Below are 13,846 nucleotides of genomic sequence, written 5' to 3' on the forward strand. Positions count from 1 at the left end.
ATCTCAGGAAAGAAACTGAGGGTTGCTGGAGTGGGAGCGGGTGGGAGGGATGGGGTGGCTGGGTGATAGACATTGGGGAGGGTATGTGCTATGGTGAATGCTGTGAATTGTGTAAGACCGATGAATCACAGACCTGTACCTCTGAAACAAATAATACATTATATGTTAAAAAAAAAAAAAAAGTAAGAAGGGAAAAAATGAAGGAGGGGTGGAAAGTGGAGGGGGAGACGAACCATGAGAGACTATGGACTCTGAGAAACAAACTGAGGGTTCTAGAGGGGAGAGGGATGGGGGGATAGGTTAGCCTGGTGATGGGTATTAAAGAGGGCACGTTCTGCATGGAGCACTGGGTGCTATACACAAACAATGAATCATGGAACACTACATCAAAAACTAATGATGTAATGTATGGTGATTAACATAACATAATAAAATAAAATTAAAAAAAAATAATAATTAAAAAAAAGATGAAATCAGAGGGAGAGATAAAAAATAAAATAAAATAAAATGGGAGAGGTTTCTGACTCCTTCCCAAATCTTTCTTAGGAAATGACTGTCCAAGGTGAGGTCCAATCCAGTCCATTACCTCCTGGGTCTGCTGCTGGACGTGTGCCCTCTCCTGGCCGTATGCAGGGGCCATCCTAGTAAGGAGGATCTTGAGGCTGGGGAAGGTGAGTCGTCGGGCTTCGGGCTTCGGGCTTCCGGCTTTGAGCTTCGGGCTTCGGAAGGAAGCGGGGTAAGAACTAAGGTTCTGGAAGTGGGGGTGGGATGGGCGGCCCGGAGGGAGTCGAAGGGAGGCTGTAATCCGGGACGCTGTTGCCGGGAGACAGCGTGGGACGCCGTTGCCTGGAGACGGCGCTCCGCCCTGTCCGCCCTCCCCCCAACCGGGCCAGCGTCCGGAGGGCAGTGAGAAGGAGCAGGACCGCACCGGGCACCGCCAAAGCCATGGCCGGACGCCAAAAGGAGAAGGTGATCCCAGATGAGGTCCATCAGAACCAGATCCTGCGGGAATTATACGTCAAAGAGCTTCGAACCCAGAAACTCTACACACAGTATCACGTGAATCCCCTCCGCAAGGGTGAGGGGCGCCCCGGGGCGGAGGTAGGGGACAGGGTGGGCGCCCCCCGGGAGGGGGGGGCCGTGGGGGTGCGGGGCGGGGATGCGGGGCGGAGCACAGTAGGAGCCTTCTCTGACCTCGCCCCCCTCCCTAGATTTTGGGACTCTGACTCGGCGGGCGGTGCGGAAGGTCTCGCTCCCCATCCCATCAAATACTTTAATATATTAAAATGCACACATATCGCGATTAAATAGTATTTTTGTCAAAAGTTTGAAAGGCTTTTTAAAATTCTGCTTTCGAAATAATTATATTTTGTAGGGTTTTGTGTTTCGTTTTGTTGTTTGTGTTTTGGTTTGTTGTTAATAAGCTAGTTGTGTTTGTTAATAAGCTAGTTGTTTGTTTTTCCAGGCTTCTCATATTGTCTTAGATGTTTGGGAAGTTCAGGGGTGGTGGACTCAGGGTTCATAGTGCCCCCCTGATAAAACGGCCCTGCCCCCACTCCTCACCTGGCACATTCCTTGGGCAGTTGCATCTGGTCCTGCAGCATGAGCTGCCCCTGAAGGCCACCGGGTCTCAAATCACCGGCCCCAGACCCATACCCCAACCACCGCCCAGCTCTCTTCCCCTAGACAACACATGGATACCTTAAATTCACCAGTTGGAAAACTGGGGGCATCTTGCACCTCTCCCCCACCCGCTGCTATTCCAGAGTATCTTGTTTGAGCAGAAGGTACTGCAATTTTTTTCTCTCCCAAGTTAGAAGCCTAGAAGTCATCCTCAGTCTCTGCCTCACTGCACATGTCGAAGTGGTCACAGTCCTGGTTATTCCTTAACATTTCTCTCACCTGACCCTTCCAGTGATGTGGCCTCAGTGAGAGGCTATGGTGCATGTGGAAGCATCTCCACCTCTCCTCACTTACTTCCCCCCCCACCCCAAATAGGGCCTGAGTCCACCTCTCTCTCCAGCATCCCTGCCAAGCCTCAGCAGGGTCCTCCTCACTTCAGTTTGCACTGATCTGATGGGCTCCTAACTACCCTCTTCCTCCAAGCCCACTCTCCCCTACACCACTGCTGGCTGGAGCTATGCTAAAAGTGAGTTCGATCTCCCCAGTCCCTCTGTAACCCTCAGTGGCCCATAGCTTCTGAACTGAGGTTTAACCTGCTCAGTGCATAAGACCCCCGTGGATCGGGCTCTGCCGCCCACCTGGCCTCATCGGGACTCCCCTCTCCAGCCACACACTGCTCCTTTAATAAATATTTTAGTGCCTACTCTGCACCAGCCACAAGCTCCCTTCTCTCCCACCATGTCTAAATAAATGGATTTCCTAAATATATCGCACCTTTCCCCATCTTGTTACCTTCATAATCATTGTTTCTTCTTCCAGAACTTCTCTCCCAACTTCTGGGCCTAATTAACTATAGTCCACTGCAGCTCAGCTCTGTAGAGAAAATGTAATGTCCCTTTCTAGATAAAAATTGTATATATTTAAGATGTACAACATGATGTTTTGATATACATATACAGTGAAATGCTTACAACAGTCAAGCTAAGTAGCATACCCATCTCACAGAGTTACCCTGTGTGTATGTGTGTGTGCTTGTGTGTGTGTGGGGTGGGGGGCGGTGAGAGCACAGAAAATGTAATGTCTTCATTTTGCTCATAACTAACCTGGTTTTCCTCTGGAGCTCCCAACCAATTTCAGGAAAACAAATTAAAGGTCAATTCTGTTTAAACTTGGTCCATTACCACAATTTAAATAATCCCTTCAGGCAACGTTCAGGCTTTCTAGGTCTCCCAGCTCATGTCCCTTGGGCACATGATTAGTGTGATCCATTGGGGTAAAGTGAGGAAGTAGTAGAATTAGAACTCGTATTTCTGCTAGAATTTGTATTTATGTTTACTTTTAGGTATAAAGAAAGAAATTATACTACTCATAGTACATAGAGAACATATAAATACACATGTACTAGGTGTGTGCTCAGAAGTTTTTTACTGGTAGGAGTCTGAGGTAAAAAATCACTTTGGAGACCACTGGTTCCTTCTGGCCTCTGCTCATTTCCTACTAGCCTCCACCTAGCTCACTTCACGGAATTACTCTGGCCTTCTCGATGTTTCTCAAACCCACCAAGCTCATTCTTGGATTCCCTTACTTTATTTGGAGCTCTGCTCACACAGCACATTCCCTCACTTTATTTGGAACTCTGCTCTAATGCCCTTATAGGGACCTGTCACCCCCACTCCCACCCCACCATCAACTCTCTACCGATGTAACATGCTTTATTGTTCTACAGCTCACTTACTTTTGCCCAAGTATTTATTCGTTTATTGTCTGTCACCACAAATAGAAGCTCAGGGAGTACAGGAACCTCCTCTGTTTACAGCCCTGTCTCCTGGGCATCAGTAATTATGAGTTGAATGGATGTCTGTGGATTCTGCCCCTCTGTTATCACATAGCCTTCAGGGGATATATCACCATGTGTCTAACCTTGTTTGGCTGCCTGGTCTGTCTGCATCCTTGTAGACCAGCTGTTTGAGAGAACATTCTGCAACAATGAAATGTTTTGTATCTGTGCTGTCCAAAATGGGGGCCATTAGCCCCATGTGGCCACTGAGCACTTGAAATGTGGCTAGTGTGCCTATGGAATGGATTTCTAAGTGTATTTAATTTTAACTATTCAAATTCAAGTAGCCACATGTGGCTGGTGGCCACTGTCCTGGACAGTGCCACTCTGGATTGTGAGGTCCTTGAGAGCCTTATTCCCAAGTGCCCAGCACAATACCTGACATGTGGCAGACACTCAGAAAATGCTCAGCAGGTGTCTGGCTAGGGTAAGTCTTCAAGAGGGTGGGGCGTTAATGTTTTAACGTGAACCTATGATGCTGTTTTTCTCTAGTTCACACAGTCACCAGAAAGCCCATGTCTTGGCACGATAACCTGGAGGAACCTGCAGATGGTAAGTCCCAGGCTTTGTGAACACCACTGAGAGAGAGCACTGATAAGCAGGGGGCTGGAGAGAGCTGTCAGAGTAGTGTTACCTTGGGGCAACACTTTGATCATCTGAAAACTGGACTCACACTCGTGAAGCTCACAGGAGACTGACATATCCAACCATACGGCCAATTCATTGACTGTCAAGCCAAGAAAGGTACTCCTAATGGCCTTAACAGTGCATTCATATATTCATTCATCAAACATTTTGCTGTTACAAGCAGAGGCTCTGAAGTCATTTTAATGGAGTTCAAATCCTGGTTCTACCACTCATTAACCGTGTGACTTCAGGCAAGTTTTAACCTCCCTGAACCTATCTCTCACGTTGTTGTGAGGATTAAACAAAATAAAGCAGGTACTCAGAGTATAGAACAGTATCGTACATGGTGAAATGCTATTACTTTCATTATTACATGAGACAGTCACTCTGATGGGGCGGGGGGGTGGGGGAGGTGCAGACCTCATACAGCAGTGAAGGAGACAGACGAGTAAATAGAGGGTAAAATTGGGATGGCAACAACAGAGAAAACAGGTGCCCTAGAGAGGCCGTGGAGTTCTGGGAAGTCTTCTTGGCGGAGGTGATAACAGGCTGAGGTGGAGTAGGTCAAGTATAGAAGACCAGAAGGACATTCTGAGTTATGTGGAAAGGCACAGAAATGAGAGACAGCAGTATGGCCCAGGAAGGCGGGTAGTGGGGATGGCTCTGGTATCCAAGTGGGTGGGCCACGCTCAGGACCGATGGAAGAGAGGTATTTGATGGAAGCCCTACCCTTCCTGGAAAGCTCGCCTCCCTCCCCCCCTTAGAGTAGAATTTGATGGAGGAAAGATGTAAGGTTTATATAGGACGACAGGGTAGGAAGGTGGGGTGGGCAGGAGGCGGGAGGATCTCAGAGCGTAGCGGAGACAGACAAGTGGATAGACTTATAGAGCATCGTCAGAGGAAGTAAGGATGTTATCTGTGGTGAGGCGACCAGCCCAGCTGGAGGAAAGGAGAGGAGCTGGGGCCTTGCAGTGATGAGGAGAGTAACAGGCAGCGAGGGACCTGAAAGCGAGCCAGGAGTGTATTGCTAACTGCTTATATTATGGATAAGCTCAGCCTGGGGCCAGGTCCTTCATTCTCAGTCATCTTGCTGAGGTGGATATTGTCACTTGGCAACTCTGGATATCTCCCCATTTTCCAGATGAGCAGAGTGAGGCCCAGAGAAGTTAAACTACCCTTCAGGCTAGTAGCAGAAGGGCCAGGAATGTCTGACTAGGAAGCCCAGGTTCTTCCCGTTCTCAAACTGCCTCTCTCACATTGAGACATGATAGGGTGGAAATTTAAAATGAAACTTTGGAAGTCCTCAGACTATGCAGTTACAGAGAGGCGTGGGGTTGGCAGCCATACCTGTAGCAGTACGGAGGATCTGGCCTTCTGACAGCCCTCCTCCTCACTCCGCCGCAGCCACGTTGGCCCAGCTTGCTCGTGCCTCAGGGCCTTTGTTCTTGCTGCCTGTACTGTGCTTTTCCTCTGCCTCGGTCTCAGGCCTGGCTCCTGCTTGGCATCCAGATCCTGGTCTCAAGTAGCCACCCCTGCCTCTTTGTGCCCCTTTGCGTCCTCCTTCTTCACAACTGGCATCGCTGTCGGATTTGTTTGTCCCCTTGGGTATGGTGCCCGCCGTCACCCCACCTAGACCACAAGCTCCAGGAGAGCAGGGACCATGTCCGTCACACGCTGTTCTACCTCTGGGGTCCAGAAGAACGCCTGGCACAGTTTGTGCTCAACCAGTATTTGTTGAAAGATGAGGGTTGCAAGGCCTTGGCAGGCCCCCGAGGCCCAGGGCTGTGTCTCTGAGGCAGGCTGTGGCCTGAGTAAGGGGCACAGGAGCTGTTGGTCCAAGCCTGCCTCTTTCATAACTCATGCGTCATCTCCCAGCCAGGTTTCTAAATCTTATCCACCATGCTGCTCATGGGCCAAGGAAGAAATACACAGAGACACAGACTGAAAGCCAGGAAATTGGATGGGACTCAGAGCCCTTGGTAAGTGTGGCTCCTTTTACTTAGGAAGCACAGAGGAAACAGAGTGTGTGGTTAAGAGAACAGTGTATGAGGCCCGACTGCCTGGGTCTGAGCGCTGGCTGCCACTTATAAGCTGTGTGACCCTGGGTAAGTCACTGAGCTCTTCTGTGACTCTGTTTCCTCAGTGTAACATGGAGATAGTCCAGGTATTACAGAATGAGGTGGTGTTCGTAAGGTGCTTCGAAGAGTGCCTAACACATAGCAGACGCTGTGTAGGTGTGGACCAAACAAAGCCCGCTGGTGACTGCCTGCCTGAGTTTGCTCTGCCAGTTACTAGGAGGGTGGTCTTGGGCACGTCACGTAGCCTCACAGAGTTCCATCCCCTTATCTGTAAAATGGGAACGCTGGTAACAACACGTCCCTCGTTGGACTGGAAACGTACCAGTAGCTGCGAGGAGCCTGGGAAATGTGATCATCAGCACGTTATCACCCCCCAATGAGATAGGCTTCTGGTAGAAAGACAATTTGAAGGACTTCCTGCCACATTTGTCTTTTAACTTGCCCACGTCTTTTATCACATAGACTGTTTTAGTTTTTGAGTCAGATGTGCCAGCCTATTACATCACGGTTTCTGGGGTTTGTGCCTTGCTTAGGAAAACCTTCGATATCCAGAGTTGCCAAGCGACTAGCTTTCCTTTTAGATTTTTCTCCAAGTTGTCGGATCTTCTTAACACTTGGCTTTTAGTCCATCTGTGTATTTGGCACCTGATGTGAAGCTGGAGACGCTCTTCCTCAGCTATATCAGAACTTCCTGCATTCCCTCAAAGGCACCAAGGTCTTGCATGCCCTGTGTCCTTACGTAGACTGCTCCTGCAGCCTGCCTCCTGACCCTAGCCTATACTCCTTGGGGGGGGGGGTCCTCCTCGTCCTTCAGGACTGCTCAGGAGTCACCTCTTTATAAAGCCCCAGAAAGGGACGTGCGCCCCGCACTCCCCACCAGGCAGAGCTGGGCACCTTCCCAGTGTGCTCCTGGAGCACCGCATGCCTCGGCTCCCGCACCATTCAGCTCAGTTCCGTGGATCAATGTAACGTGGTGGCTCTGGAGCCAGTCAGCCGAGTTCAAATCCCGGCTCCACCACCTTCTGGCTGTGGGACCTGAACCTCTCAACAACCATTTACCCACCTTAAAATGGGAACAATAATGCTGACACTTGAAGGTGTGTTGTGGGGATTAACTGAGACAATGTGTTTAAACTGCTTAGGGCAGTGCCCAGCACATAGTAGGTGCTCAATAAATGCGGACTACTGTGATATAAGTGAGGAGGAATAGGAAAGAGAGCTCGTAGCCCAACCAGGGAGCAAGCACCTGCTTCTCTTGGCCCCTTGTCTTGATCCCAGTTGTCCTTCTCTACTGAGCGTGCACCCTTCCCAAGAACTGCCCACATCCTGTAGTTCTTACCTTTCTACTGCGGGGCCTGGCCTTCTCTAGGCTGGGGCATGGGGCTCTGCCGCGGGGCTATTGCAGGGAGATTGGAGTAAATAGCTCGTCATAAGGAGGGAGGGAGGGAGGGAGGGAGGGAGGCTCAGAAAAAAGCTGCTCCTTTACAACAGCTCCTCTTCAGATGTGAGGCCTCACCCTGGAGAGCGGAGACTGGGAGACTGGGACACAGGAAGTGGGTCCAGCGGGCGCACCCCACCCTCACAGGGTGACTGAGTCTAAAAAGAGCAATGCTCCAAGGGACAGAGGAGGAGGATGGGTGGGGGACTGACTTACAGTGAATAAGGGTGGGGCTGGAGGGTTGTGAAGGGAAAGATAAATTATCCGAATTAGATAATTAAGCAACTTCAAAAAATATTACAAAGTGCAAATAATTTAACTCACTATTCTTCATTTTCTTAAAGAGGAAAGGCCTGGCTCCCGTGGGTACAGAGTGTGCATGTGGCAGTGCATCTGTGACCAGCATATCTCATGGCAGGCTCAGATGGCCATAACGGGAAGGGCCTGTGAGGGTGCCCTGGCCACCCTGCCCTGCTCCAACCCTCCCAGGCCTTGCAGATGAGGGACAGCCATCGCTGTGGAGTTGCAAAGCGTCTACGAATACGCCAAGCCTGTCCATCGTCACAAATGTAGGGACAGTGCTGTCAGATGGCGCTGGTGGCAGAGTAAGAAAGTATACCCCCCAAAGTTAGATCCAGGTGTTATGCAACCATAACAGTTAATTAAGCCGGAGGTTCAGAGTGATATGATTGGGGGCAAAAGAGGCTTGATCAGCCCGAATTTAACTCAGGGCTCCCTGCCCCCTAGCAGAACCTCACCCTGGACAAGCAGACAACCCCAATCCCAATATTGGGACACGGGGGAAGCCGCACTCAAATACCTCTCAACTTCTGCTCTCCTAGTAACATCTGATGAAGATGTATCCTTTAATTGCATAAGTTCATCTTAGAGCTTCTATACAGTTTATGTCAGAGTGCTTGCCCTTAGTTCTCTGTGTAACCACATCAACAGCATCCATTCTTTCATTCCACAAATGTGTCCTGAACCCCTAGGGTGTGCTGGATACTGTTCTAGGTGTTAGAGATAAGCAGCGACTGAAACATAGAACCGCCGCCGTCCTGGAGCTTCCATTCCATGCGGACCAAGAGTCCAGAGGTGTGGCCTCCAAGGCAGGTGCGGGAAAGCGAAGTGCAGCAACTCTGCCTAGGTTACAACTATTTTGATGTAAATGCTGTCATTTCCATTTCCCAAACAAGGTTGTGCAAGGAGACACACTGGAGGCCACACATTCGAGCCCAGGTCCATCCGATGTCGAACCCAGGTCGTCCCACCTCCGCTGAGGCTTCCTTCTGATGCCTGCGTTCTCCTCTCTAGGTCAACCCGGAACGTGATGACCGCAGGCTGAACCACTTCAGGGTCTACAATGATATCACGCTGTACAAGGCTAAAATGTGGAGCTTGGGAGAAGATGATCGCCACAAGTAGTCTTCTAGCGCTGATGGCGGCCCTGTCTTTAATACCCAACGTGTGTGCTGCTCGGATGAATAAAAATTACTTTCAAGCCTCAGTCTGACTCTTCCTAGCTGAGTCTCACATTTCTCCTTTCTGCCCACATCCACTGCTTCAAATCCTTGATCTTATAAACTAGTGGCAGAATTTCAGGTTAAGATGCATACAATATTCCCTCTGCCTCCCCAGACCCCAATAAAGGACAATAAAGAGACAAAAACCTATGAGCGCACAACAGAGAGAATGGGAGAGGAACATCAGCATCCAAGAAGACTGAAGACATATTTCAAAGATGGAAAGTTGATGGAGGAAGGTGAGGAAACCACAGATAGGACACACTGAATGGGACACCTCGGAACACAGAGCCCTGGAGAGAGGTTCAAGACTTGGAGAGAGGGGGCTGTGAAGCAGGGAACCGAAAATGGACATTGGGAGGGAGATCCTCTCCCCACACACCAGCCAGGCATGGAGCATCTTCCACACTGGAGGTCTACTCTTAGAGAAACGGGGAAAGCCCAGGGCTCAGGGCCAGTGCATAAAACACAGGGTAGGAGTGAGGTGTGAGGCTACAAGCAATGAAAATCTGTCAAAGGAAGGCTGAACCCCTAGCCCACCCGTACATTGCGTTTCTACCCTGGGACCGAAGCTGGCAGGTTCCTCTCTGGAAAAATGAAATGGCTCTAAAGAAAAGGCCCCCACCTCCCCCAGCCCCGTGTAGTACCATTGGGAGGTCCCGTAGAGAAAGAGGCACGGAACTCAGGGCCGGTGAGCGCATAGAGGTGCTGGGAGGGGGGAGCGCCCCAGAGCACCCGGGAGCCCTGCGCCCACCCACACCTTGCTCCGTGTAGCTCTTGCATTGGGCTGTTGTGAGTTATGCCTGAGAGGGTGAAGCCATAGAGTGCTGTGATCACTCCTGCTTTTGGAACCTGACAAGATCGAATGGAAGTCTGCAAATCTGAGTGACCTTGCCCCGGGAGACATTTTCATTCAATATGATGAATTATTAATCATTAATGACTACTTGGGCATCTAGAAATGTGCCCTTTTGCTATAAGGGATCTGTGGTCAAACACCAGGAGGTGACCTGTGCTATCATAGATCTATGCCTTTGTCCCCCGTTCCTGACACAAAGCTCCTAAATCCCATGTCATTTCCTTAGAGGTGATAGGGGCACCTTTTATTCTAATGAGGCAACTCTTAGCAGCCTCTAGATAGCTTCAGAATGGGGGCTGCTCACCGGAAAGACCAAATCTTGATGAGAAACTTGGAAGTTTAGCCCCACCCCCCACCTCTGGGGAGGGAAGAGGGACAGAAGATGGACCATCAACAGTGGTCAGTGACTTAATCAATCATGCCTACATAGTGAAGCCTCCATTAAGAACCCCTAAACGGGGTGCCTGGGTGGCTCAGTTGTTAAGCGCCTGCCTTCGGCCCAGGTCATGATCTCGGGGTCCTGGGATCGAGCCCCTCATCGGGCTTCCTACTCTGCGGGAAACCTGCTTCTCCCTCTCCCGCTCCTCCTGCTTGTGTTCCCTCTCTCGTTCTCTCTCTGTCAAATAAATAAATAAAATCTTTAAAAATAAATAAATAAATAAAACCCCCTAAACTCAGGGTTTGGAGAGCTTCTAGGCTAGTGAACACATCAAGGTGCTGGGAAGGTATCATACCCAAAAAAGGCATGGAAACTCTGAGCACCCTCTCTAGCCCCATACCTTTAAAACATTTTGTCAAAATTTATTAAGATCCCCTTGCATGATTTCAGCAAGCAGCTCATTTTTCTGGTCCTGCGCTACTGAGCAAAATGAGGACTGCCTTTGTACAGAGTAACAGCTTACTCTCTCTCTTACGTTGAAGAAGTGAATGTGCTGTATTTAAAGGAACAGACCTAGCAGGGACGACTTTCAGAGCCAACAACTCTGTGATGAAAAAGAACCTGGGACCTGATCTATTTTATAATTTATACTAGAATCAGAATTAGACTCACATCTCTGCATATCAACTGTCTGCCTTCTATGCTGTCCTCGAAATACAGTATCCAAGATGATGAAGAGATTTTTTAAAGTTCATCAAAGTACTAAAAGCTCCTATTGTTAAATGCATCAAATGAAAAAAATAATAAAACTAGCATTTGGTAGACTAGAATTTAAAACATTAAACACATTGAGAATCAAGTGTTTTGCTTATAAAAAAACCGTGCTTGCCTTTTTCCTTGTGCAGGACGTGGAGCAAGCTTCCTCTCTGCGTGTTGGCAAACCGTCTTCCTCCTAAGTTTGGATTCGCTTCCACCATTTTATCACCTGTACTTTCAACGTCACAAAATACCCCCGCAGGCCCCTTTAATGTGAACTTTCCTACCGGTGTCACCTCCTCAGGGACATCTTCAGCCTTTTTGTCATGTTCCTCATCACGTTGATAAGCTCGCTCTCACTCCCTTTGTGGCTGCGTATGGAGTCTCCAGAAAGCAAGTGTCGCCATTCCCTTGTCACCTCTTTTCTCCTCTGGCTCCACTTGTGTCCTATTCAAATTTTACTTCCAACCTTATCGCCTGCATTTATTCGTCCTACTTTCATCTTTCTTGGTGGATTCTCTTTCAATTGTCTGCTTTTGTAAAATGTGGGTTTATGGCTGGAAGACGAAGAGGCCACCCAAGGGCACTCTGCCATGTGCGCATGAACGGGGTAAGATGTGTAGTGACCCACCACCCACGCACCCGCAGTGATGGTTGCTCACTACTCATTACGCATGTTATTTAGGTAGAGATTTGTGGCCTGAAGAGCTAGCAGCAAAGTTTCTACTTTCTGCAATTACTCATGGTTAACAATACTTGGGTCACTGAAATGTGAATAGTGTTGCCAAGAAACTGCTACCTTGAGAGCTGAAATCCACCCACAAGCAAGAACAGCCTGTATTTGGCGCTGGGACCTACCCGGTCCCCACCTACGTCTCAATGCATGGGACTGCAATATAATGCAATGGGAGGGATAATTCTGCCTGCACCCTGGTGATACTTTGTGGGCTGATATGGTGGAGGAGGTGACATAAAGGACTTCTATGAAGTATATCTCTGAAATTGAGGAAAGTGATTCCATTTGCTATCCAAGAAAAAAAAGAAAAGGAAGAAAGGTAGGTACAAGTTTTCAAATTCTTTAAAGGTACTAGCAGTAATGACTTACTTTTGGCCTTACCAGTGTGAACTGTTAACCTGTGTTCTCCTTTCTTAAAACTCTCAATATGTTCCACACATAATCCAAAGTCTTGAACTGATTCTGAGGCTCCTTATTTGAATTACTGTACATTACCCCATCCACTAATATTGTAGATTGTCAAAAATAGGTCAGGGTAAAACATTTTGGTCTTCTGAACACATGACCTGTTCACTCAGAATTTTGTTAACTGAAATTAGTTTACAAAAACTAAATTCATTCTTTTGGTACCAGAAAGAATCATATGGAACGAGAAATTTTATATACCAATGATGCTACAAGAAAGGAAACAATGTGAAAATAAATCATTTTTTCTGCTTAAAAATGTACAGTTCTAAGGTATTTCCAGCCTCCTTAAAGTATAGTTTCTAAACTGGTATGGTGAAAGGGAGGGCAAGTAAACTTCCTACCCTATCAACACAGAGTAAAACCCAACATGCAACATGGCCTGCCCACCCATGTCCCACCTATGCCTAGCTTCCAGACAGCATTTGAGTACCTCTCAAATATGTACCACCAAGGCTCAGACATTATGAAAAGCCCCCAGGCAAAATAATTCCAAGCAGGTATAAGCTCTTACCATATGGCAGGCAATGTTCTAAGTATTTTACATATGTTAACTCACTTAACGCTGACAGAAACTGTATTTAGTAGACTCTGTATAGACTCATGTCTATACAGAGATGACATAGCACAAAAAAATTAACACAATGCCCAGGGTCAAACAGCAGGTAAGCAGTAGAAACAGGTGTTAAACCCAGCAGTCTGGCTCTTGACTTCCACACAGCTCAACATGAAAAAGGGGTATCATAATGCACAGGGAGGGGCTGGGGGAAACCCAAGGAAACAGAATGAAAGGAACAGAAGAAAAGTCTTAAAAAACCAAAATTATAATTCACATTCTAAGATAATAGAATAAAGAACTCTTAGGGGATAAAATGGAAGATGAAAGCCAAAATAAATATTCACTAGATGATTAGAAAAAAGAACAAAAGAAATCTTTTCCCTAAAGTGGAACTAAAATACAAACTTAGATCATCAGAAGGGATTCAAAATGTGACTAACAGAAACTCCAGAATTAGAACAAAGAAAATAGGGAGAAGCTATCCAATAAAATTTGCCAGAACTGAAGATCCAGCATCCTTCCAAATACCCTAACCAAAGAATAAAAACAGGCCCACACCAAGGCATGTCATCATGGAATTTCAGATTGCTGGAAGAAAAGCTTCCAGAGAGAAGAAAGAGAAGGAATGGCAGCAACTTCTCCGAGAGGAGGCAGTGCCTGCAACATTCTCAGGAAAACTCCACCAGCCAAACTAAAGGCAACTGCAGAAATGCCTAGGAAGATACTAGAAGATGGTACACGGCAAAAGAAGGCATAAGCTAAGACGGGAATGGATTCCAGGAAATAGTGGGTGCAATCTAGATGGTCTAGAAGAGACAGGGTGAGAGCTGTATGACAGACCTAGGTTGGAGCAGGAAATTATAAGGTGGATAAAATGACATGCGTCTAAGGAAAAATAAGGATATAAAAGGAAAATTAGGCATACAGAAAAATACAAAGTAATAATTAACTCGAGGGAAACCCAAA

At 47.7% G+C, this 13,846-nt stretch overlaps 1 protein-coding gene and 1 long non-coding RNA gene across 4 annotated transcripts in view; one reads left to right on the forward strand and one right to left on the reverse strand.

Moving 5' to 3' along the window:
• LOC145721090 (uncharacterized) overlaps positions 1-846 on the reverse strand; it is a 17,104-nt gene extending 16,258 nt beyond the window's left edge. Inside the window, exon 1 of the long non-coding RNA XR_014144560.1 lies at positions 587-846. This is a non-coding gene — a long non-coding RNA (uncharacterized LOC145721090). The remainder of the gene's footprint in view (positions 1-586) is intronic.
• CFAP144 (cilia and flagella associated protein 144) lies at positions 657-9,110 on the forward strand. Of its 3 annotated transcripts, none has more exons than XM_031035203.2 (4): positions 662-1,078; positions 3,953-4,012; positions 5,963-6,066; positions 8,800-8,908. In XM_031035203.2, the coding sequence occupies exons 1-4, from the start codon at positions 946-948 to the stop codon at positions 8,881-8,883; spliced, it is 381 nt and encodes a 126-aa protein (XP_030891063.2). In that variant the 5' UTR covers positions 662-945; the 3' UTR covers positions 8,884-8,908. The 3 variants fall into 3 exon arrangements, with proteins under 3 accessions (XP_030891064.1, XP_030891063.2, XP_006739995.2); XM_006739932.3 differs by lacking the exon at positions 8,800-8,908 and adding an exon at positions 8,918-9,110 and having other exon boundaries at positions 677-1,078; XM_031035204.2 differs by lacking the exons at positions 5,963-6,066; positions 8,800-8,908 and adding an exon at positions 8,918-9,110 and having other exon boundaries at positions 657-1,101.
• The last annotated feature ends 4,736 nt before the right edge of the window (positions 9,111-13,846 follow it).

This window comes from Leptonychotes weddellii, chromosome 4, assembly GCF_054177405.1.
Source record: "Leptonychotes weddellii isolate Sample4059 chromosome 4, ASM5417740v2, whole genome shotgun sequence".
In the NCBI taxonomy this organism is placed as follows: Eukaryota; Metazoa; Chordata; class Mammalia; order Carnivora; family Phocidae; genus Leptonychotes; species Leptonychotes weddellii.